Below are 26,347 nucleotides of genomic sequence, written 5' to 3' on the forward strand. Positions count from 1 at the left end.
ACAAGTGAGTAAGGTGGTAAGGGCGCAAAAGTGCACGCAATACAAGATGATGCACACTGGGGGCACATGGGAACCAGGTGAGACAGGTACGTTCCTATCGTACGCCCCCCCCCCCCCCCACCAGGTAACCTACATGGCCCCTCCCTTACCCCTTACTGTATCCACAAAACACAACACTACCCATAAACATCTACTTTACAAATCAACAAACATCCCTACTGTCTTCCCCGTTCCTCCCATAAACCAAATTCGTCTTCTCTCCCTCCTAACCAATCAAATTTGCCATTTTCAACTCTCATCAAAATTTGCCATCTCCAACGCAACATCATAATTTGCTATCACCAATTCATCATCAGTCCCTCCTAGGGAGGGAGAGATGGAATCACCCCAATGTCTCATCCACGTCGTGATGCGTCTCACAAATCCACAGCAATCTCATTTCCTGCAACAAAACAAAGAAAACACAGGTGTGGAGTCATCATCATCACCACAGGCAAGTGGCTGCGCATGGTGCGACAGGTTCATCAATCCTAACTATTTCCTAAATGACTTTAACAACTTTACACTACCCGGGGTCTTTCTCCGGCCAAACCATTGGCCCTCTTACACTATGGGTTCTAAAAACCAATTCCCATTGGCCAAACTGTGGTGCTTTTCAATTTGGGGTCTCACTCCCCCGATTCATCTCCCGGTGCCCTCGCACAATTTCTGGGCTGTGGCGTGTACCTCTCCCAGTGGGTCTACCCACCTGCACACCTCCACCACTGCAGTTGCCTCCGAGCTTACCTGCTCCTTACCCTAACCTAACTACCTGGGGAAGGCCCTCTGGCGCTCTCCCCACTCGGTGCCCTCTCTGGCACTGGGCTGCCCGATCCACACCCGGGATCCTCAGGCACCCACTCACAACTACCGGCTCCCAGAGCCCACCTGCGGCCTCACCTGGCCGACATCCTCACAGTGGTGGAGTGCCCAACCAACTACACACACTAACAGGCTACACGCCCAGCCATTTCCACAACACTAATGCACCCATTCACAACACCATTCTGCAACCGCACCACAAATGCCAATATCCAACCACAATTTACCTATACCCTCTACCTAACACTTACACTACCCGCCCCGGGTACTCGTGAAAGGGGTCCACTCTTCCCCCATCCACACCTTCGCACCATGCACACCACTCCGTACCACTTACTCCAACTCTCTCCACACACCTGTACTTGCACACCTGTGCTCTCACACCTGGTGCCACCTGCACCCTTCTCTCCCCAAGCGCATTCGCGCTGATCCACAACACTCACTACTCACACACTGCTCCACACACCTGTCCAGTTGCACACCTGTGCAATCACACCTGTTCAATCCTCACACAGCATCATCTCATCTAACTACTCCCCTCTGAAACTTGCGCTTCCCAGTCGTCCCTTTAAACTATTGCGCTCCCTCGTCATTATAATCCACACTAATCTACCTGCGTCCCCACTACAGGTATCAGTCACTAACTAAACTTAATGTCACCTAATGTCATCTTTCTAGGGCCCTATCAATATAACCTAACCCACCCGGGCTAGTTTTCACTGCCATACACCCCATAAGCTATTGCGCATTTGCCCCCCACTTGGGCAGGGTGGCAGGGATGCCACTCTTACCCACCGGGCACATCGCTCCTCAATCCCCCAGTCCTCTGGCACTAATAAGCCCCCCTTATTCAGAGGTACTGGGTCCCGCCTCGGCATCTAAAGCCGAGGCAATCCACGGGGGCGCCTGCTCGCCGGTGTAAGGTCTTATCCGGTCGGCGTGGACGATCCGAGGGAGGGCTCGTGGCCCCATTTTGATCTTAATGACCACGTCACAGATTTGCGACAGGACGACTCCTGGGCCTTGCCAGGGGGAGGTGAGTTTTGGGCACCTTCCCTTCCGCCTCCGGGGATTAAAGAACCAAATCTTCATCCCCGGAGCGTATTGACTCCCCTGGCTCCGGTCGTCGTACCTGCGCTTCATCTTTTCCCCCGCCAGATGGAGTTGGCGGCGGGCGAAGGCATGGACTAGCTCCATGCCTTCCTCTAGGTGACGTGCGTACCCCTCCCTCGGCGGGTTAACCACTGTGTCTGGCACGGGACCGCATAGCAAGTCGGCGGGAGCCCGTAACTCCCGCCCATACATAAGCAACGCTGGACTGCATGCGGTGGCCCCGTGCTGGCTGGTTCGGTAGGCCATGAGCAAGTAAGGGAGATGTTCGTCCCAGTCATCCTGACGGGTGGCGGTGAACAGTGCCAGTTGTTGGATTAGAGTTCGGTTGAATCTTTCCACCATCCCGTCAGATTGAGGTCTTAAAGGCGTTGTTCTGGTTTTCCGAATTGACAGGAGACTGCACACATCTTTTAGCAATTTGCTCTCAAAATTTCGTCCCTGGTCGGTGTGCAACTCCTGTGGAATCCCATGCCGGCACACAAATCCTTCCACGAAGGCCTGCGCTACCACCCCTGCTTCTTGGTTGGGGAGGGCGTAGGCCTCCGGCCACTTGGTGAAATAGTCCATTACAACGAGGATATACTTATTACCTTGGCGGGTGCGGGGCAGCGGTCCTAGAATATCCATAGCCACCCGCTCAAGATAGCCCCCACCTGATGTAATTGAAGGGGGGCCCTCATCCTCCGTGCTGGTCCCTTTTTGGCAGAACAGGCGTCGCATCTCCGACACCAGTCCTGTATGTCGCGCCCCATATTCACCCAATAGAACCTCCGGCGGACCCGAGATATTGTCTTTGTCCTGCCCAAATGGCCGCCGGAGCGGGTACCATGCACCTGTTGCAATATGACGTTCTTGAATTTGTCAGGGACTATCACCAGCCAGGAAGTTCTATCAGAGGGAACCTCCACCCACTTGCGATACAAGATGTTGCCTTTCAATTCCAGGGTCTGCCACTGAGCCCAATACGCCTTTGTTTGCGCCCCGAGGGGGGTGACCTCTTCCCCCTTTGGTCTTTGCCCCAATTTGACCCATTGGAACACCGGCCCTAGAACAGGATCCTCCTGCTGGGCCGTGCTCCAAGCCAACTCTCCAAATTCTTCGTCCGCGGTTAGTGGCAAAATTGGCCCTCTCACCCGGGTTGCCCGGACAACGAGGGTCGGGTCCGAATCGCCCAATTGCTCCCTCTCCTCGTGTCTCGCACAAAATTTACAGTTTTCCCCCAGACAAGGATGCCGAGAGAGTGCGTCCGCATTACCATGGGCCTTCCCGGCCCTATGGGCCACATCAAAATCGTACTGCTGCAACTTTTCCAACCACCTTGCAATTTGGCCCTCTGGTTCCTTGAACCGAAGGAGCCATTGCAAGGAGGAATGGTCAGTTCTAACCAAAAATTTCCGCCCGTACAAGTACGGGTGGAAATGGTTCATGGCAGCCAGCATAGCCAATAACTCTTTGCGAGTGACGCAATAATTTCTCTCGGGCCTACTTAAGGCCCGACTATAATAACCAATCACTCTCTCCACGCCCTCCTGTGTCTGAGACAAAACTGCGCCCAATCCTTCCTGGCTCGCATCCGTGTCCAGGGTAAATGCCCCGTCGCTAGTGGGGTAAGCTAGAAGGGGTGCGGATGTTAGACACCCCTTCAATTTTTGGAAGGCCTCGTGGCACTCCCGTGTCCAATTAAATCGCATCCCCTTCTCCGTAAGCCGGTGGAGGGGACGGGCCAACTCCGCAAATTTCGCCACAAAGCGCCGGTAGTAGGAGCAGAGTCCCAAAAATCCCCGCACCTCCTTGATGGTACGTGGTGCGGGCCACTCCTCTACCGCTTTAATTTTGTCTGGGTCCGTTTTTACCCCCTCGCGGCCGATCACGTGACCTAGATAGGCCACCTCTCTTGCAAACAAAGTGCACTTACTCGGGTTCAGCTTCAACCCTGCCTGTCTGAGGCACCCGAACACCTGGTCCAAATTAGCTACTGCCTGGGGGAACGTTTGGGCATGTACCAGGACGTCATCCAGGTACACCAGGCATGATTGCCATGGCATGCCGCCCAGTACATGCTCCATCAATCTTTCAAAGGTGGCGGGGGCGTTACACAAACCAAACGGCATCACAGTAAACTGATACAGTCCCTTACCTGTGGAAAATGCCGTTTTCTCCTTCCCTGCCCTATCCATCTCCACCTGCCAATACCCACTCTTGAGGTCCAAAGTTGTGAACCAATTTGAGCCCGCAACGGCATCGAGGGTGTCATCAATCCTTGGCAGGGGATATGAGTCCTTGAGTGTCACGTTGTTTAGCTGGCGATAGTCCACGCAGAACCGCGTGGTCCCATCCTTCTTTTTGACCAGCACAACAGGTGACATCCAAGGACTTCCCGAGGGCTCGATCACACCTGCGTCGAGCATTTTTTCAACCTGCTCGTCAGCTTCCGCCCTCTTGCTCCAAGGGAGCCGTCGGGCGGCCTGACGAATAGGCCGGGCCTCACCGGTGTGGATCTGATGTTTCACCAGGCCCGTACGTCCAATATCCTCGGTGGACAGGGAGAAGAGGTCCAAATGGGATCCAACCAGTTTGTGCAAGGCCTCCCTCTGGGTACCTCCCAACTCTACGCTACTACGATTTACCATCTCGCAAATGGGATCGGGCCAATTCCTACTTGTTATTGAAGGCTCCCCCCGGGGTCGGCTCGGCTGGACGTTCTCGCCCCTCACTGTCGCGACTTCCTCAACTGGGGTGCAGCCAGCTACCCTCGTGCCCCTTACTATAGTGCGTGGTTCTGTACTCATATTTATTACTCGGACGGCCACTACCGGTCCGTCCGTTTTTACAAGGGTGCGGCCCACGATTAAACCCGGTATGGACTGCGCTGCCACCGGTTCGACCAGGCCGCAGGACTCCTGCCATGTTGGGCGAGCTCCCCACCGGGCCGGCACTATCGCCTCGGCCCTTGGGGGGATGGTCACGGCCTCGGAAGCCTCCAGCTCCGCTCTCTCGGCCGTGCTCACTCCCCCTAACGGCAGCTCTTCTACTCCCACCTGCAGGATCCCCCGGCACAAGTCGATTTTACAGCCGCTGGCAGTCAACAGGTCCAACCCTATTAAACATGGGTCGCACACCTCCGCCACCCAAACATCTATCTCCCTCCTTACCGACCCTAACTTGAGGGTCACAGAACCACGCCCTATGATCGGGGCCGTTACCCCGGTAGCAAGCTGCAAACTATAATTTTGCAGGCGCTGGATCTTATCCCAGCCACCTGCGCTCGAATCAAGGACCACAGGGCTGATGATCGTGGCGCTAGCTCCTGTGTCCACTACGGCGTCTACCCCCACGCCGGCAATTTTGCATCTAATTGTCAGGCTACCGGTTCCAATTTGGCCACAATAAATGACCTGTCGCGTCAATGAGGGCTCTCCTCCATCCTCTGCTGCCGAACACCGCCCTACGTGCCCGACACCTTCTAGTTTCCCGGGGTCTGGCGGGGGGGTGTCTGGGGTCGGCTAACCCGCTCCCCCCTGGGCGGAGTTGAGGACCTCAACCGCCGGGGATCATCCCGGCGCGCGGATCGACAGTGCGCGCCAGGTGACCCAGACGGTTGCAGGTATAGCACCTCACCTGATAAGGTGCTTGCCTCCGGAATTCCAAATTTCCCCCCCTGTAGGTCCGAATTGGATTACCCGCTCGTGGTCCACCGCGGGCCACCTCCGGGGCCGCCTGCCATGGTCCAGGTCCTGCCAGGCGCTGGTCCACCAGCCTCCGGACCATGCCCGCCAGGTCAGGACCCACGTCGTGGGCGGGCCCCCTAAGGGGTCCGCCCTCCATCGGGGGTCCCACCTGGCGGACCGCCATTGCGAGACGCTCGCCCCCCCGGGCCAGGGGCCTCGCTGCTTCCCAACGGGCCGCAGCGTCAGCCGCCTGGCTCAGAGTCTGCGGGCGCCACATGGCGAGCTGTTGCCGGAGCTCAATGTCCGGGAGGGCCTGGATAAAATGGTCCAGCGCCAGGCTTTCCCGGGAATCCGCTGCCATGCTAGCATGTGCGATCCCCACTGCGCGGCGAATGTCGTGGGCAAGTTCCCCGATGGCTTCCTGGGGCTTGCGCTTTCGCAGCGCGAGCTGAGCTTTAACAAGCTCGCTCTGCTGTTCTATGCCGAATCGATTAATTAGGGCGTCGCGGAGGGCTGGCAGGGTGAGAGCACCCGCTGGTAATGCCGTCAGCACCTCCGCCGCCGCGCCGCGCAATGCGGCCACCAGGTGTACTCCACCTTCGTCCTCACCCCAACCGTTGCCCTTACACACACAGTCGAACTGCGCCAGGTACGCGCGTAGATCACTCTTGCCGTCATACGGCGCGAGTGGGACCTTGTGGGACCACCTCGCATGCGAGTCGTTGCCCGCCTGCCGGACCCCGTGCGTCGCTCCTTGCGGGGTCAGCGCGGGGCCGAACCGGCCGGGCCCCCACAGTACATTACCCCCAAGGGGCTCTCGTGCCTCCCCGGTCCCTCCAACAACTACCCCTGTTGGTGTCGATGCATGGGTCACACCTCCGCAACCCGCTACCCATTCCATACCACCACAACCTTGCTCACCCACATCTCGCACCTCTCGTTCCATACCCTCCGGACCAGCCATACACCTCACTCGTGGCCTCTAACGAACATCCGGGTCTATCTCGACCCCCAAGCTTATTAAATCACCTGGCGCATCATACGCACGACCATATTGGTCACCACTTACACCGGGTCCTCTTTCTCTTCGCTTCTCCTCCATCACCTGCGAATCCCTCATCCGGTTAATGAGCACATCATCACGATCCGAACACAGACTTTGGACCAATTCTTTTACTTCCTCCTTTATCTCTTTCTTATCCTCTCTCCGTCGCTTCTTAATTTCGCTCACCCCTTCTTCCACTTCTTCTAATTTCTGCTTCACCTCCTTCATCTCTTCGTGCGCCCCTTTAAGTTCTTCCTCTAACTCCACTTTATTTTTTTCTATGTGCTCCCGCACCTCCCGCTCTTTAACCTCCATCACCTTGTCCATTTTCCTCATCAGGTCCTCATGTACCGTCTGACACTCTTTTTTAATTACCCCTACGTCCTTTTTCATCTCCTTCTGTGTCGATTTTAAACCCTCTATTACCGCTGTGTTCTTCTTTACCTGGTCCCCCAACTCCTTTTGTCCCACTGTCAGTTGTTCTACTCCCAGCGTCAACTCCTCTATACCACCTTGCAATTTTACAGTCCCCTTTCTCACCTCCTTCTCCATGCGCTCCTTACAGTGCCTCACCTCCTCGCGCACTCCTCCGACCTCCTCACTCACTCCTCTCCTGATCTCCTCTCCCATCACTTGCATCTCCTGCCCAGATGCCACCCTAATCTGCTCCATTTCCTCCCTGTGAGCATCCAGTTTGGCTTCTTCCCCCATTCTGACCCCCTCTATCTGCTGCCCCATTTGGTTAACTTCCCTTTCCGCTTGGTCCCTCATGTCCCTCAATTTGCCTTCCATACTGTTTTCTAACCCTATTAACCCATTTCTCACCTCTTTTATCCCGTTGTCTAACCCCTCAAAATTATTGTCTAACTTCCCAAATTTCTTGTCTAACTCCTTAAAATTATTGTCTAACCCCTCAAAATTATTGTCTAACTTCCCAAATTTCTTGTCTAACTCCTTAAAATTATTGTCTAACCCCTCACCGGTACCCCTCGCTTCGTCCCTCATTACCCCCATTTGGCCCTCTAATCGCTCACCCTGAGCATCCATCCGGTTCCCCATTACCCCCATTTGGCCCTCCAATCGCTCACTATTCTGGGCCATAAGGGCCTTTATTTGTATAAAAAAAAGGTTCAAATCCACCAGGGGCGCTGCCACGGTCGCGGGCGTGGACGCCGTGGCCATCTGCGAGGCGCCATTTTGCGCGCCCGCTACTTCGTGCGTGACGGCGCTACTTTGCGAACCTGCTACCCTCACTGCTTCGCTCTCCTCGCGTCCCTCAATTTGGTCCTGGACCGACCCTGCCTCACTCTCCACTACCGGACCCCAGCTGTCTTGGTCTGCCATAGCGCGACTTTCAAAATTCGGGTTTTTATTTTCGTATAACAAAATCAAATTTCGCCGTTATAATTTCGCGCGGGAAACGCGCTCCGAATCGATTCTACTACAAATTTGGGCCTAATAAATTTAGTCCCGGGTTCGAATTCCACTCCTCGACACCAATTGTTACGGACGCGGCTTAGATGTTATTTACCGAGCGGTGGTATTGCCGCGACCTAACAGTTGCCCCGATTCTTCCCCAACTCACCCGATTCCACCCGACGTTGACCAAATCGCGCTATGCTAAATCAATGAAGGAAAAGGACACAACTGCTGGATTAAAATGACACGACACCAGGGATACGGTTCTCAAGACCTCCGGAGGAGATTATATTAGGGCGGAAGGTCAGATTACAGGGATGAGAGGTACAGCATAGTAAGATAGGCACTTAATTACGGTCTTATAATAGCCCCGACAGATGACAGATAAACAGGACAAAAACTGACTCACACGGGGATTGATGGCAAGGAAAGCGGGTATTCGATGGCCAGCACAAGGTGCACCTTGTGCTCAGGGACAGGATAGCGCGGCCCAAAAGATGCAGGAGGTCTCTCAGCGCTCGGAGGTGGCTCTCTTGTCTTCTCAAGCTCGGGGCGCATCTGACGTCCCGTCCGGTACGTGGCCGCGTATATCCGGCGGGGAGTGACACGCCCTCGGCTCGTTAGCTCCGCCCCAGATGGAATCGGCTCGTTGCTTCTCATTGGGTGCGTGCTGGGGGGGGGGGGGGTTACCGGCTCCGCCCTTGACGAGGGGCTGACAAGGAGCCCCTTCGTGGTAACCCCGTCGGAGCGCATCGTCAATGGCGGCTAACCGAGCCGGTGTGAGGATGCACACTCCTCCGCGCAGCGCCGTTGTTGTAGTTGTTGTTGTTGTTGTTTGGGGAAGAAGACGGGAGGAGGCATGGGAAGGTCCTAAACTCACTACTGGTGCCATATAATCACATTCTGGTGCAACGAAGAGTCGGAATTAATGGAAACGAGTCCTTAACTGACATAGACTAAGAATAACTAGCAAGATGTCCGAAAGTTGTCTACGTGAGATGCGGTGGACCTGGGCACGACATTTAATGGGGGAAAAAGGGGAAGGTCGGTTCTACAGAGTGTTGTTTACAGACAATGGGACTAGGGAATGGGGGATTGGGGATAGTTGGGGAGTATTGGGGAAATAGGGGAATATTTACAAGCGGATATGGAGGCCAAATTCCATATTCGCAACAATATGTAACGCTTTGCATTCAGACGAAATATGTCAATTTTATTCTCATTAGACCACATAATATTTTGCATCATGCTCTGTCTTTCTTGCGCTTTTTTCAAACTCCAGGCATGCTGTTTTGTGCCCTTTTCTCAGGTGTGGCTTCCGTCTGGCCACTCTCCCATAAAGCCTAGATTTGTGAAGTGCTGCAGAGAATGTTGTCCTTCCGGCACGTTCTGCCATCTCAGCCACGGAACTCTGTAGTTCTGTCAGAGTGGTCATTGGGTTCTTGGTCACCTCAATGACCAAGGTCCTTTCTTGCCTGGTTGCTCAGTTTGGTCGGACGGCCAGCTCTAGGAAGAGTCTGGGTAGTTCCATATTCTTTCCATTTCCTAATGATGGAGTTCAGTGTGCTCTTGGGAACTTTAAACCCTCTATAAATTGTTTTATACCCTTTCCCAGATCTATGCCTCTTCACAATTATATCTCTTGACAGTTCCTTGGACTTCATGGTAAAGTTTCCGCTCTGACATGCACTGTCAACTGTGGGACTTATATAGAAAGGTGTGTTTCTTTCTAAATCATGTCCGATCAATTTAATTGGCCACAGGCTGACTCCAATGAAGTTGTGGAGACATCTGAAGGGAAAGGAAATTGGATGCACTTGGGCTCAATCTGGAGTGTCATAGCAAAGGGATTGAATACTTATTGAGTCATGACACTTCAGCTTTTCATTTTTAATTATTTTGCAAAAATTTCTAAAAAAAAAATTAAATCCACGTTGTCATTGTCGGATATTATGTGAATTCCCATATTATGGGAGAAAAAAGATCAGTGCCAAAAACTTTAAATGTTAGCCATTTAAAATTCAGGCTGTAAAACAACAAAATGTGGAAAAGATCAAGGGGTATGAATACTTTGTGAAGGAACTGTATAATAAACGTTAACCAATCATTTGCTTTAGAAAAGTGCAGTTAATCTCACCTGATTAAATGTTTCTGTTTGGGAACTACAACCCTCATCCCAGCTGCTTGGTGAGCCAGATAAAAGGAATAACTTCTGAGATGACGATGTGGATTCCTCAGAGAAGCCGGAATCAAAGCTCTCCGTCTCTTTGATCACAGAGTTTGAAGACAAATGATTGACGACAGCAAAGGGGTTACGACTCGCCATGCTTTTCCGGTGCACAGGCTGCATTTTGAATTGGCTCAACATACTGACAACAGAATCTGCTTTGCAAGCGTTTTCTTCGTCATCTTTCACATTGGGCCAAATAAATGCACCATAGGATCCACGCTGTCTTTGTGTGCCATGTTCAATTTCAACTGCAGATTCCTCTGATTGTTCGGCTTGAAAAGAGTCTGCTGACATTTTAGTTTCTGGTTTTGATGGAGAGCAGTTTATCAATGTGTCATTGCAATGAATGGAGTCTTCTGTGTCCGCATCCTGTGCACAATGCAGTTTGCTCATCGTCATCTCTTTTGCAACAAGCTCCTTCCTTTCCTCACATTCCCTTGGTTTTGAATTGGAGAAAAATCTGCATGGTGACAAGCAGCAAGGACACAAACTTAGCACCAATAACTAAACAAAAAATAAACTTGCATGTGCATGTAATTAATATATAAAAAGAGCTCGGTCGTGGTGTGCTTGCGTACGCGTCCTTGGGAGGGGAAGAGGGGAAGGGTGAGGGGGACATTATAAGGGGAGGGGTGAGGTGGGCGATTTTAAGGGGAGGGGTGAGGGGAGATTTAGAGGGGAGGGGTGAGGTGGGCGATTTTAAGGGGAGGGGTGAGGTGGGAGATTTGAAGGCGGGAGGTATGGGGAAGGTAGTGATGGAATGGGTATAGGAAGACATAGAGGGAGGGCACATTGAGTGGGATGCTGGTATGGGATAGGGTTTGTAGGATAGAGGCAAGTATAAGGAGGGCAGCAAACAGACAGTGGAGGATTCGAGGAGGAACAGACAAGATGTATAAAAGGAACAATTAATGAAATACAAACATCCATTGCAAGCTGGGGTTCTTGAAATTTGCAAGTCGGATATACGTTTGAAAACGTTGGAGGAGGGGTGATATAAAGGCGAGTTTAGGAAATTTAGAAAGGAAGAGCTGTATGTATTGGTATGGTTGAAGGATTTATTTGAAAACAAACTTTTGAAGAGGAAAAAGAAAAGTGAATTGTAATGGAATATATAATTCAACACGGGAAAAAGAGGACATTGAAACATTATAAATTGCACCATGAAGACCATCAGGATAAGACGTGGAGGTGTATATAAGAAGTTAGTAGGCACGGTGGGAGCAATTACCTTTTAAAAATTTTTTTATTATTGAGGGTTAGGTAGAAGAAGAGTAAAGCAAAAGCTTGAAGAAAATAATTTTGAGTTGTTTGGTGAATACTTTCACGGTCAGAGTGGGAATGCAAAGTGGAAAATGGCAAAAACTGAGGAGAGAAGGGAAGAGGAAGTAGAAGTGGGGGAAGTAGAGAGGTCATCCTCTTATAGGGGGTGGATACAGATGGGGAGCACAACCCCATGAGACCTTACTGTCCTGATACGTGGTACCAAATTTGGTCCGTATTGCTCAGGTAGTTGTGGAGATGTTTTATGAAAATGAGGGATTTCAGGGAGGGGGGCCCATGGCACCCTTTCCCAAGGAGATACGACCACGAGGAGCACAATTTAAGGTTAAGGGTATGGTCCCAATGCCTCGTGGCGAGTTTTGTCTGGATCTGTCTGGCAGTTTCTGAGAAGAAGATTTTTAAAATGAAATACCAATATTTGGGGCAAAACCACCCTTTCATCCCATGTATAGGGGGCACATCTGGATGGTGAGCACAACCCCATGAGACCTTGCCATTCTGATGCATCGTACCAAATTTGGTCCATCATCTGTTGGGTAGTTTGTGTGGAGAATATGTTTTAGTCAAATGTTAATGGATGTACAGTGCCCTCCATATGTAATGGAACAGTGAAGTCAAAATTCTTATTATTGCTACCTGTGTGGATCGGCATGCTTCGTGCACCTCACCATACATCGCTGCAGAGGCATAGGCATCTTTAGCCATGCCTGTTTTCTCTGTGAGTTATGAAAGGGGGGATGTCGGGTGTGGGTTAGTCGGGGTGATGGTGGATCAGGGGTTGTGAGGTTGTGGGAGAATACCAAAAATATATGTGTTCATATATTTCTTTCTCCAAATGTATGTTTTGTATAACCCTGTAGAAATGGAATCTGTAGGAGAAAAGAGCTTGCGTGCACAGGTCAAGGAATGACCTACAAAAGAGAGATAAGAAGGTGTTCCATCACGTTAACTGTGACAGCTGTCTAAGATGGCCCTTATAATTCTCTGAGATGGAAAGCAGACCGTTCCACTGTCTGAGCCGAAAAAGTCTGTGCGGAGTCTTAAATTCCATTCCATATATGGAAGTGAGTTTTTCATGATATAAGAGACAAGTGGGACTTCGCGAGGAGAGAGCTGCGCTGGCCAAGAGCGAAGGAGAAGATCTACAAAGGAGAAGATTGTACCATGCCACGACCGGTTGAACAGACAGGCTTCGTTAAAGTTAATTAGTTCGTTAGTTAGTCAATATCTTGAATTAGTACGTTATCCCCTACCTTTTTGAGTTTTAATAAACAGAAACAAAAGTGAACAAAAGTGGAGTCTTTCTTTATCTTAGATAAGAGGAACAATTCCATAAGGTGATGGGGAATGGTGGACTTTCAGCCGGGTTTTTTGTCGTACATTCTATTTTGCCCATATCTCCATCTCGATTAATCAAGTCAAAGAAACAAAACAAGACCGAAAGTCTAACAGCGGCATAGCTGGGCTTGTAAAATATTATAAACCACAAACACATATGATTCGCTTTTCAAAACAGACACTAATGTTGTTTATAACATTAAACAAAGCAATTTGGAGGAATCCCGACATCCGTGAGGTAAGTTTTACTTCCAGAACTGAGGGAAGATCTTCTGTAATCTACATACCCCACAATGGTTGGGTTAATAACATGCTATCAAAAAAACCTAGGCGAATTCCTTACTTCCACGGTTGCTGGTACCGTACACCGCTTATCATCGATTCATGAACCATACACCGCTTCAATCCATTATCTTTGTATTCACGACATTGGAATCAAAGTGTTATGGTCCTATTTACTATATTATTGTTATTATTATGATTACTATTACGAAAACGATACACAACTGTATTAAGAAACCTGCGCTTAATTTGTCTGATGCGGCCCGAAGGCAAGGCATGAAGCCTAAGGCATATACGTACCAGTTTTTTTTGGAAGAGCCGTAACATTAATGCTTTCAATATTTGATGGTCATTTTAACAATCAGTTTGTTTGTGTTTCACACTGAATGAAAGACGTAAAGGTAGAGCATGGCGATTGTGATATATGACAGGTTCGACGATATGTTCGGCCTGAACGAAATTGGAATCAAAATGCCGGAGTGTGGAGAGTCAGCCGCCGTACCGCCGTCATGACATCAGACGTAATAACATCAGCCTGTCATGTGACCAGATCCTCAGCTCTGATTGGTATACGTTTGAGGGGACATACATATATACATACGGACAAACACTTTTCTCAACCAAAACAGACAAACACTCAGTAAAAATTAGCGCTGATGAATATAGGTACGTCACCAATGTGTTTCTTACATTAGCTTTATAGATACAGTAAAACTTCCTCCAACGTGGCTTCATCGAACGCGGTTTCCAATATACATGTTGAATTAAATGCGTCAAAATCTCCGCAACGCGAGAGTGTGTTTCGCATTTACGCGATCGTGGCTGGTGTTTTCCCAAAGATTTATATTATTCTTATTCCTTGTTACTGTACTGAACTTTACTTAACCCTTGCCCACACAAGGCAGGTGTTCTTAGGCTAAATACAAGGCTAAAAAGACCCCCCTTGTGTGGACAAGGGTTAATTAATATTTAATTTATACATACGATGATACGAGTCGCCACCTGCCGTCATCGCTCGCAGTTCGATTTTACATTCTGGATTAATTGCGACAAAAATGGCCGGCGTTTTCCCAAAGATTTTATTCTTTTTGCTTATACCTTATTACCTTGCTTAATTACTATTTAATTTATATACACGCGCGGCACGAGCTGCCACCTGTCGCCATCAAGTGAACTTACGTCGATCATTATGGCTCCCAAAAGACCCAATTTGAACCAACCAGACAAGAAGAGGAGGAAAACAATGACCATGGAGGTCAAACTTGATATCCTGAATAAATCATCATCAGTTTCTGCTTCATCTTTGGCCAGGCAATATGGCGTGAATGAATCAACCATTAGGACGGTACGGAAGGCCGAAGATAAAATCCGTTCCAGCGTTCGTGTAGGAGCCTCCATTGCAACATCATACGTTAGCAGGAGAGACACACTTGTTGAAAAAATGGAGAAAAGATTGAGTGTCTGGAACGAAGATCAGAACCAGAAAACTGCTTCAGTGGATGGGGTTTCCCTGGTCAGAAAGAAGAAGTAAAGAGGATCATTGATCTTGCAAAACATATTGGAAGGGAAGGATTTGATGACATGGAAGAAGAAGAAGTAGAACTGTTGAAGACCCATGGAGAAGAACTGTCCACTGAAGAACTTGAAGAACTTGCGACCCAGACATCTCATGAAGAAGACAATGAAGAATATGATGAAGAGCCAGAAAAGGCAGACTTAACCACCAAACTGCTGGAGGAGCTCTTCAAGGCAATAAAAACTGCCCAATAAATTGCTGTAAGGATAGATCCTTTTGTGGAAAGAAGCCTAAAGTTCAAGTGGGCCATAGAGTCAGCTTTAAATCCATACACAGAACTTCACAGGGAGTTAAAACAGAAGGCAAAGCAAGTGCCTATAACACAATTCTTTAGGCCTACTTCAACAGCTACCAGCAGCAATTCAACACCACCCACCAGCAAATCATCACCGAAACCTCCAACAACCACCTCACAATAAGGTGAGTTATTTTGCAATGATACAGTACTATTATGATACTAACACTTATTTTAATGTATAAACAAAAAACCTTATTTTATTATATATTTATTAGACTTATTTTATTATTAACCTTATTTTATTATATATTTATTAGACTTATTATATAACAAGACTTATTTTAATGTATATTTAATAATAATTTAATTTAATTTAATTTACTAATAATTTAATTTAATGTATATTTGGCTAACCCCCGCTCTAGTGGGGAAAATGGCCTTAAAACGATCATTCATTCATTCATTCATTCATTTAATAATGCTGCACCATTCCATACAAAGAAACATGTTAAAAAAAGGAAGAAAGGCTGTTTTAGGGTCAGTTTTTGGGAGCCTGGAACATATCCCCATTTTCCCCATCCGCTTAATGATTCCTACAACGCGAATTCCTCCAACACGAGGTTATCCCAGAACGTATCCCCCGCGTTGGAGGAAGTTTCACTGTACTCTAAAACAACATGGCGAAATTTGTTTTTAAAATTTGAAGATGAAGAAGATGAAAAAGACGTTTTGACATACTATATATAGTTATGTCTGTATATTTTACATATTCACAAATATACAGACATACACTACCGGTCAAAAGTTTTAGAACACCTCAATTTTTCCAGTTTTTATTGAAATTTAAGCAATTCAAGTCCAGTGAATAACCTGAAATGGTACAAAGGTAAGCAGTAAACTGCTTGAGGTTAAAAAAAAGTTTAGGTTAGCAAAAACGAAGAAATAATGTACATTGCACAGTTATATTGTAAAAAAAAAAGGCCTTCTTCAGGGAACATGTAATAGGTTAACAACGTACAGCTGTTCTGCAGCAATGCAAGTAAATTAAGCCTTGAAAGTTGATGCAAACAATTCCTACAGGTGTCCCAACCTCTGCTGATTACTTGATTACAAACCCCCTATCTGTATGAAAGCAGTATTGGAACAGACTGTTATTACACCCTCTGAAGCATTATTTGGACAATATTGCGCTGCATCAAAAGGCATTTGGAAACTGGAAGAAACTCTGACAGGAAGAGGTCTGGCAGACCCAAAGCCACAACAGAATCAGAAGACAAGTTTCTGAGAGTCAACAGCTTGCGTGATAGATGGCTCACAGGACAACAGCTTCAAGCAGAGCTTAACACTGGTCGAAGTAAGCAAGACTCAGTTTCAACTGTGAAGAGAAGACTTCGAGCTGCAGGTTTGACAGGTCGAGTGGCAGTAAGAAAGCCATTGCCAAGATGGAAAAATAAGAAAAAGAGGCTTAGCTGGGACATGAAGCACCGCCAGTGGACTACTGAAGACTGGAAGAAGGTCTTCTGGACCGATGAATCAAAATTTGAAATCTTTGGTTCATCACGCAGGGTTTTTGTCACCGTTGAGTAGGCGAAAGGATGGTTCCTCAGTGTGTGACACCAACTGTCAAACATGGAGGAGGAAGCGTGATGGTCTGGGGCTCTTTTGCTGGATCCAGAGTCGGCGACTTGCACAGAGTGACTGGCACCCTGAACCAAAAGGACTACCACAGCATTTTGCAGCGCCATGCAATACCTCTGGTATACGCCTAGATGGTCAGGGGTTCATCCTACAGCAAGATAATGACCCTAAACACACCTCCAGGCTAAGTCAAAACTACCTTCGAAGAAAAGAACAAGACGGTAGGCTTCAAATCATGGAATGGCCAGCACAGTCTCCAGACTTAAACCCCATCGAGCTGGTTTGCAATGAACTGGACAGAAAGGTGAAAGCGAAGCAACCTACAAGTGCAACACATTTGTAGGAACTTCTGCAACAGTGTTGGGAAGAACTTCCCAAACAATATTTGATTTCCATTGTAGAAAGAATGCCACAAGTGTGTTCGGCGGTTATATCTGCAAAAGGTGGCTACTTTGCCGAGTCAAAAATTTAAATTAAATTTTGTTAAACAAAATGATTCTATGATTTCTTTTTTTAAATCTCCAATTGTTTATTTGTTTTATGCTTAATTTCAGAGTACATTGAGACGTTAAACTGCGTAAATTTCAATAAAAACTAGAAAAATTGAGGTGTTCTAAAACTTTTGACCGGTAGTGTAACTATATGTATGCTCCATTATAATAAGATATACTCAAGAAATTTGGATTTGATATCAAAAGATGAATATGAGGCAAGAGTACAGAAGGTCAGCTTGTATTTATTGGTATTTCTATGGATATATGTTTTATCATTGTTGAACAATAGCACTTGTGTTCAGTCCCCCCCATTTTAGTTTAGTATTAGTATTAGAACAGATGACTGCCAGGTTTTTATTGTTGCATTGATTGTTGACACATAAGAGCTGTGAATGTCCAGTCTTGGTTTTAGTCTTTTCTTTTTCCTTGGGAATCTGCCTTTGGAGTCAGTAGGCATAAACCAACATGAATACCAAAGAACTATTTATGAAAGAAAAGCAACCAACATGTAAGCTGAAAGATCAGAAGAATTCAATTAGAGCCATATCACAACTGGGCATAGTAAAATACAGCAATTTGGAATGTCTTGAAAAAGACACCACTGGTGTATTTTGCTATAGACAATGGCTCGGTCAGCCAAGGAAAAAAATTGCAGTTGATGACAGAAAAATCATCAGAGCTGTGAAGAAAAACATAAAACAACTATCAGTGACATCACCAACAATCTCCAGAGTGCAGGGGTGAAAGTATCACAATCTACCATTCGCAAAAGACTTCAACAACAGAATTACAAAGGCTACACCACAACATGCAACCCTCCCATCAGCACAAAAAAAAAAAAGGCCAGATTAAAATTTGCGAACAAGTACAGAGGTGAGCCAGTGAGTTCTGGAACAACGTTTTATGGACAGATGAGACCAAGATCTACCTTTACCAAAGTGATGGGTAAGGTGAAAGTGTGGAGAAAGGAAGGAACTGCATATGATCCAAACCATACTACCTCATCTGTGAAGCATGGTGGAGGTAGTGTCATGGCTTGGGCTTGCATGACAGCCTTTGGAACTGGCTCACTCGTCTTCTTTGATGATGTAACAAATTGAGGAGAGGACTGGCCAAGTCAGCAGCAGATTGAATTTGGAAATGTACAGAAACATTTTGTTTGCCTATGTACAAGAAAATGCCTCGAAAGTCATTGGGTGGCGCTTCAGCATGCAGCAAGACAATGACCCAAAACACACTGCCAACGCAACCAAGGATTTCATCAGGGGAACTAGAAGGACACTCGGTAGAGCGCATACCTCCGCCACACTGAACAGTTTACGTTTTCTATCCACTGATAGGCCGGATCTCGATTCGGACCTGCACCAAAAGCTAATCGGCTTGTTCTTGTCACTTACCCAACTCATCCACCAAGTTTGATCACAATTCGTCCATAACGTTTTGTGATATCATGCTAAATATCGTTTTAGCCCAATCACTTAAAAACAAAAAATTCTCCGATTCGGATCCGAATCTTCACCAAAATCTGATAATTTCGTCCTTGTCACACACCCAACTTGCCCACCAAGTTTCGTCTGAATCCGTCCACAACTTTCTGAGATATCTTGTTCACAGACAAACTAACAGACAGGCAAGGGTAAAAACACAACCTCCATCCACCTTCAGTGGCAGAGGGAAAAGGTGTAAGGTTTCAGACTGGCCAAGTCGATCTCCTGATTTAAATCGAATGGAACATGCATTTCCCTTGCTTAAAAGGAGATTAAACTCAGAAACCCCCCAAAACAAACAACAACTGAAAATGGCTGCAGTAAACGCTTGGCAAAGCATCTCAAAGGAAGATACCATGAGTTTGGTGATGTCGATGGGTCACAGGTTTGACAGATTTATTACATGCAAGGGATATGCAACCAAATACGAACAATTGAACTACTTTAATTTACTGCAAGTTAATCTGTTCCAATACTAATGCTTACCTAAAATGGGGGATACTGAACATAAAAAAATGCTATTTTCTGCAATGGTAAAACATATATAATGCATAGAAATACCAAGAAATAAAAGATGACCTTCTGTATTCATGCCTCATGTTCATCTTTTGATCTAAAATCCAAATTTCTTGAGTATGTATGAATAATAACGAATTTGACTTCACTGCTCGAATACTTGAGGGCACTGTACATACGCACAGACTGCTGGACACCGGGACACACTCTGAGGTTATTTCGGAGAAATACTCTGCAATAACATAAAAAATGGCTTTGCTTATCTTAATCCAACAACTATCAAGCAAACTATACAAGGGGACATAATTCCTCGAGGAAAATCTACATCATTCTCCTCGAGGACATGAATAAAAATGGTAGTTTTTTTCATGCTGCAGGAGCATGTCAATGTGGTACGTTTGGGCAACTAAAATCTGTTTTTTAAACAATGGAGGCAATCATTAATTTTACAGCCAGTGATTTTGTTTCAAACAAATATGCCTTTTTCTGTTTTCAAAAAAGTTAAATTCAGTTTCACAAAATAAATTCATTTTCAAGTTATCGACAAGCTTCTACCCCAGACGGCTTTCAATGAGGGAGGGCCCAACATGCATCACACAGCTGCGCGTCTCAGCCCCTTTTCCTCGGCAACGACCCTAGGCGGTGTAATTAACTATTTGTCTCGGGTCAGAATCGGATTTATCTTTCAGGTCATGGTATTCCGTCGTTTTTCTGCGATTGTGCAAAATAATTCCATCTGGAATGGAAACCATGTAAAAGTCACGACTATTTCCTTTATATATATATTTTCATTTTCCATGCCTTCTCCAAGCTCTGTTGAGAAAAACGGGAAAAAATCGATGCTTTCAAGGTCTTGAATTTGAAGTAACAAAATTCTATGCTATTCAATAATTTCCATGCCCTGTACCTACCCTTTTCCATCGTGAATGTGCTCGCTTCGACATTTCACTATTTACAGGAAGGGGTAAGATTAGCTGAATCAACGAGTCTTCAGGTCTTTTGGGGGGGGGGTTTTTTAACGTAAAAAATGTTTTTAAATTACATATTTAGAGCATTTGAACTGCTTGGCTTTCGAGTAAAAGTTACAAGTGTAATGCAATTCAAGTAGCAGCGTCAAATGTTCCAAGCTTTAGTACAAACCTGCTTCGTGTACCCAGTGTCACTACAGTGTCCTGGGTTTGCTGCTTCTGGAGAATCGCAGAAATTCGACCAAGAGTGGAGTCATCCAATCTCCTCTTGCTTCTAGCTGGAAAGTATTCACTCTGTTGAACTGAAATTACTTGTTGCTTCCTTTTACTCTCTTTCTGTCCTTTAAAATCATCATTCTTGTCTGTTAAACAAAGCTCCTGGCACATCCGTTTTGGAGCAGAGACGTGGTATTGGGACAGCAAGTCTGCATCAGACATCAATGATTCATCTGCAACAAACACCAAAAACAATTCCCATTTATATTACGAGAATATTCACACAAATGAGAGACGCGTGGAAGAGCTTGTATGAAAATCACAGACAGACAGGAGACTATGAGACATCAGTCTATTTTTTTTACATGAATTACACAGGGATCAGTTGGCAATGGACAAATAAACAGTTATAATAATAATAATAATAATACATTTATTTTATATAGCGCTTTTCAAGAAGCCCAAAGACGCTTTGACAGAGTACAAAAAAACAAGTGCAAAGAGACCAAAATCAATAGGTAAATAATCAAAGCAAAAGGAAGGAGAAGGAGAAGAGATAGTCAGGGGTTAAATTATGTGGGTTAAATGTTAAATGCAGTGTTGAACAGGTGGGTCTTGAGTGATGTTTTGAATGTGGTGTGTGAGGAGGAGTCTCTGATGGTGTGAGGTCGTGAGTTCCAGAGGGTGGGAGCAGCGATGGAGAAGGCCCTGTCCCCCCAGGATCTGAATTTGGTCCGGATGGGGGGGGGGGGGGGGGGGGTCAGGAGGTTGGTACCAGCAGAGCGGAGGTTGCGGGTGGGAGTGTGTCTGGAGAGGAGGTCAGCCAGGTCAGCCAGTTGACAAATAAACACAGTACAGGCACTCCTCACTTTATGCACTGCTGGTTAATGCATTTAATAAAGTAAACAAGACCAATAGTCTAACAACGGCGTAGCTGGGCTTGCATTTGCTGAGTGGAGGATCTGCTGTCCCTCTGTCATGTGACCAGATCCTCAGCTCTGATTGGTGGACGTTTGCGAGGGACATACATACACCAGACGGACAGACAAACGCTGTTCCAGATGGCATTACCACACAGGCTACGCTATAAAAACACTTTTCAAGAGATAGCACACATTTTTGCAGATACACATTTTTTATTCTGCCAGCGCGTCTAAAGGGGAAGAGCATATGCTGTGACGGTGAAAAAGGAAGGGGATTATTCAATTGTAAAGCGAAGGGTGTTAATATTGTTGCGAATATGGAATTTGGCCTCCATATCCGCTTGTAAATATTCCCCTATTTTCTCCAATACTCCCCAACTTTCCCTAATCCCCCATTCCCTAGTCCCATTGCATGTAAACAACAATCAGTAGAGCCGACCTTCCCCTTATTCCCCCATTAAATGTCGTGCCCAGGTCCACCGCACCACACGTAGACAACTTTCGGACATCTTGCTAGTTATTCTTAGTCTATGTCAGTTAAGGCCTCGTTTCCATTAATTATGACTCTTCGTTGCACCAGAATGTGATTATATGGCATCAGTAGTGAGTTTAGGACCTTTCCCATACCTCCTTCCATCTTCTTCAACAACTATAACTACAACAACAGAGGAGATGGGGGCGTCGCGGCGGCGCGGGGGAGGATGCGTCCTCACACCGGCTCGATTAGCGCCATTGACCACGCGCTCCACGGGGTTACCACGGAGGGGCTGGCTGTCAGCTCCTCCTCAAGGGCGGAGCCTGGTAACCCCCCGCACCCAATCAGAAGGGCGGACCGATTCCATCTGGGGCGGCGCTAACGAGCCGAGGGCGTGTCACTCCCCGCCGGATATACGCGGCCCCGCGCCGGATGTGACGTCAGATGCGCCCCCAGCTGAAGAGAAAGAAGGACCTGCGAGCGCTGAGTCAGATGCGCCCCCAGCTGAAGAGAAAGAAGGACCTGCGAGCGCTGAGTCAGATGCGCCCCCAGCTGAAGAGAAAGAAGGACCTGCGAGCGCTGAGTCAGATGCGCCCCCAGCTGAAGAGAAAGAAGGACCTGCGAGCGCTGAGTCAGATGCGCCCCCAGCTGAAGAGAAAGAAGGACCTGCGAGCGCTGAGTCAGATGCGCCCCGCCTGAGAAAGAACGTTGCCTGCGAGCGCTGAGAGAGAAAGGCCCGCCTGTGAAAGAACGTCCCCTCCGAGCGCTGTGAAACCTCCCGCATCTCTGGACCGGACCGGGTCGATTCTAACCTTTGAGCACAGGTGCACCTGGAGCCATCGACAACCGCTTTCCTGCCATCAACCCCCGTGTGAGTCAGCCTTGTCCCGTTTACCTGTCGTCTGTCCGGGGTTAAGATAAGCCTGTGTCTAAGTGCCCATCTTTTCTGTGCTTTACCTCTAGCCCCTGTAATCTAACCTTTTCCGTACGAATATAATTGAGAATCGAAACATTGGTGTCTGTCATTATAATCCAGCCGTGTGTCTTCTTTTTCCTTATTGATCCAGCGTAGCGCGGCTTCGTCAAAGTTCGAGTACAATCGGGTAATTTGTGCGGACACGACGGCCATTCCGCTCGGCCCACCTTAACATCAAAGTCGTGTCTGTAACAATTGGTTGTCAGGAGTTGGATTCGAACCTGGGACTAAATTTATTTAGCCCAAATTTTGGACACCAATTGTGTTAGTACGGTAACAATTGGTGTCGAGGAGTGAGATTCGGACCCGGGACTAAATTAGTTAGGCCCAAATTTTGGGAGGGAAAATCGAGCCGGAGCGCGTACGGCGCTCGACCGAATCGATTCGGAGCGCGGTCCCGCGGTTACTGCGCTCGCCGAAATTATAACGGAAAAAAAAAAAAATTTGGATTTGTTTTACGAAACTCGAATTTTGCAAGTCGCGCTATGGCGGATCAAGACGGCTGGGGTCCGGTAGGGGAGAGTGAAGCAGGGTCGGTCCAGGACCAAATTGAGACACGTGAGGAGAGCGAAGCAGCGAGGGTAGCAAACGCACAAAATAGCGCCTCGCTGGTCACCGCGCCCGCGACCGTAGCAGCGCCGCCGATGGATTGGGGCCTATTTATGGAACAAATAAAGGCGCTCATGGTCCAGACAGGTGAAGACCTGAGGAATGACTTGGGGGGCCAAATGGGGGTAATGGGGAACCGGATGGAGGCTCAGAGTGAGCAATTGGGGGTAATGGGGAACCAAATGGGGGTAATGGGAAACGAAATGGGGGTAATGAGGGACGAAGCGAGGGGTACCGGTGAGGGATTAGACAAGAAATTAGAGGGGTTAGACAATGGGATAGAAGGGGTGAAACATGGGTTAATGGGGGTAGAAAATAGAATGGCTGCCCAGGAGAATCAGATAGAGGGAGTGAGAAATGGGTTAATAGGGTTAGAAAACACCATGGAAGGCAAATTGAGGGACATGAGGGACCAAGCGGAAAGGGAAGTTAACCAAAGGGGGCAACAGATAGAGGGGGTCAGAATGGGGGTAGAAGCCAAACTGGATGCTCACAGGGAGGAAATGGAGCAGATGAGGGTGGCATCTGGGCAGGAGATGCAAGTGATGGGAGAAGAGATCAGAAGAGGAGTGAGTGAGGAGGTCGGAGGAGTGCGCGAGGAGGTGAGGCACTGTGAGGAGCACATGGAGAAGGAGGTGAGAAAGGGGACTGTAAAGTTACAAGGGGGCATAGAGGACCTGACGCAGGAGGTGGAGCAGCTGACGGTGGGACAGACGGAGTTAGTGGAGCAGGTTCAAAGGAACACTGCGGTATTAGGAGGTTTAAAGGCGACACAGAAAGAACTAAAAGATGACTTGGTAGCGACGAAGAGGGAATGTCAGATGGTACGTGAGGGACTGACAACGAGGTTGGACGAGGTGATAGAGGTAATGGAGACGAAGGACCGGCAGGTGAGGACGCACATGGAAACGGTCAAGGTAGCCTTGGAGGACGAGCTTGAGGAGACGTACCGGGGAATAAAAGAGGTGAGGCACAAATTAGAAGAAGTGGAAGAAGGGGTGAGCGAAATTAAGAAGCGACGGAGAGGGGATAAGAAAGAAATAAAAGATGAGATAAAAGAATTGGTCCAAAGTCTGTGTTTGGATCGTGACGATGTGCTCATTGACCGGATGAGGGATTCGCAGGTGATGGAGGAGAAGCGAAGAGAAAGAGGACCCGGTGTAAGTGGTGACCAATATGGTCGTGCGTATGATGCGCCAGGGGATTTAATAAGCTTGGGGGTCGAGATGGACCCGGGTGTTCGTGAGAGGCCGTTGGTGAAGTGTGCGACAGGTCTGGTGTGCGAAAGAGGAGGTGTGCGAGAAAGTCCGACTCTGGGGTGTGTGAGGAAAAAGTGTGTGCCAAGGAGTGAGGGTGCTGGCGAGAATGAGTCGGTCGTACCGTGTGTGCGAGGGAGCACATGGAAGCGCGGTGTGGTAAGTGTTACAGAGGGTGTGACGGGAGAGTGTGCGCAAGAGTGTGCGCGAGAAAGGTGTGTGACGGACAGGTGCATGAGGAAAGAGTGCGCTGTCAAAGGCAAGGAAGAATGCACACCTGTGGTGAGTGTTACAGAGGGTGTAACGGGAGAGTGTGCGCGAGAAAGGTGTGTGACGGACAGGTGCATGAGGAAAGAGTGCGCTGTCAGAAGTAAGGAAGGGTGTCCACCTGTGGTGAGTGTTACAGAGGGTGTAACGGGAGAGTGTGCGCGAGAAAGGTGTGTGACGGGCAGGTGCACGAGGAAAGAGTGCGCTGTCAAGAGTAAGGGTGAGTGCGCTGTCAAGAATGGAGGTGAGAGTAGTGAGAGTGACATGGAGCGTGAGGTGGTTGTGACAGGTGAGCGAGGATGTACACCTGGGATGGAAGGATGCACACCTGGAATGGTAGAGCGTGAGTGGGAATGCACGCTGGAGTTGGTGGTGAGGCACGTGGTTGGGTGTGCGAATGAGGGCACACCTGTGATTGTCACAGAGGAGGTGACCGAGGAGGGGGCGCGAAGCGGTGTATTGGTGAGGTGTGCGAGCAACGAATGTGTGCCAAAGTGTTCGGTGGTCAGGTGTGTGACCAAGTCTGTGAGTGGAATGAGAGTACCTGGGTGTGTAAGGAAAGGTAGCATGGGAACGGCTGGATGTGTGAGCAAGGAACGGGCTGCGGGGTGTAAGCGTCCAGGTGAAGCATCGACGTTAGACGGGATAGAGTTTAGAACGACTTATAGCCGAATCGGGCCCTCGGTGCGTGCTGGGCCTCGCTTTGAACGGCCGCGTCTGTGCTCCACTAGGCGGAGCGGGCGGCTGGATAGGAAGGGTCGTTATGGCGACCACGTTTTGTTGAGGCATGCCGGCAGGTCGAGATCGGGACATTGGATGGCTCCACGCCGAGGTGATGTGTGGGATCTCGGCACGGGTAAACCCCCGTCCCTGCACCGAGTGCCGGACGCATCCAGCCGCTGGCACAAAACAACCAGCATCCATTGCTTGGCTTTACGAAGCCGGGCTTTGGACAGGGATTGGCGCACCGAGAGGTAGTAGTGAGTAGACTGGGTGATGAGGTTAGTGTTTTGGACCCAAAATTAGAGAAAAACAAAATTTGATGATTGGCAAGGGATTGGCAGTAGTGATTGGCAGATGATGGGCAGTGATTGGCAAATTTTTAATTTGTTGAAATTTGATGTGCAAAATTGGTAGTGAGAGACCCCCGATGTGGTGGGATGGCAAATCCACCATCCTTCCCATGGTGGGGCAAAGGAGCAATAGCTTATGGGGTGTATGGCAGTGAAAACTAGCCCGGGTGGGTTAGGTTATATGGATAGGGCCCTAGAAGATGACATTAGGTGACGTTAAGGTTAGTTAGTGACTGATACCTGTAGTGGGGACGCAGGTAGTTTAGTATGGATGATAATGACGAGGGAGCGCAATAGTTTAAAGGGACGACTGGGAAGCGCAAGTTTCAGAAGGGAGTAGTTAGCTGAGATGATGCCGTGTTTGTGAGAATTGAACAGGTGTGATTGCACAGGTG

The 26,347-nt window shown here is 48.1% G+C and overlaps 1 protein-coding gene across 2 annotated transcripts in view; it reads right to left on the reverse strand.

The window, feature by feature from the left end:
• Positions 1–26,347, reverse strand: part of EXO1 (exonuclease 1) — an 88,731-nt gene that overhangs the window by 16,962 nt on the left and 45,422 nt on the right. For both annotated transcript variants that reach the window (XM_068129080.2, XM_068129081.2), the window contains exons 11-12: positions 20,330–20,606; positions 10,244–10,796 (exon numbers count right to left, since the gene is read on the reverse strand). In XM_068129080.2, the coding sequence (XP_067985181.1) occupies positions 10,244–10,796; positions 20,330–20,606 (830 nt within the window). The remainder of the gene's footprint in view (positions 1–10,243; positions 10,797–20,329; positions 20,607–26,347) is intronic.

The sequence above is a fragment of the Myxine glutinosa genome, chromosome 9, assembly GCF_964187855.1.
Source record: "Myxine glutinosa chromosome 9, kmMyxGlut1.1, whole genome shotgun sequence".
Taxonomy (NCBI): domain Eukaryota; kingdom Metazoa; phylum Chordata; class Myxini; order Myxiniformes; family Myxinidae; genus Myxine; species Myxine glutinosa.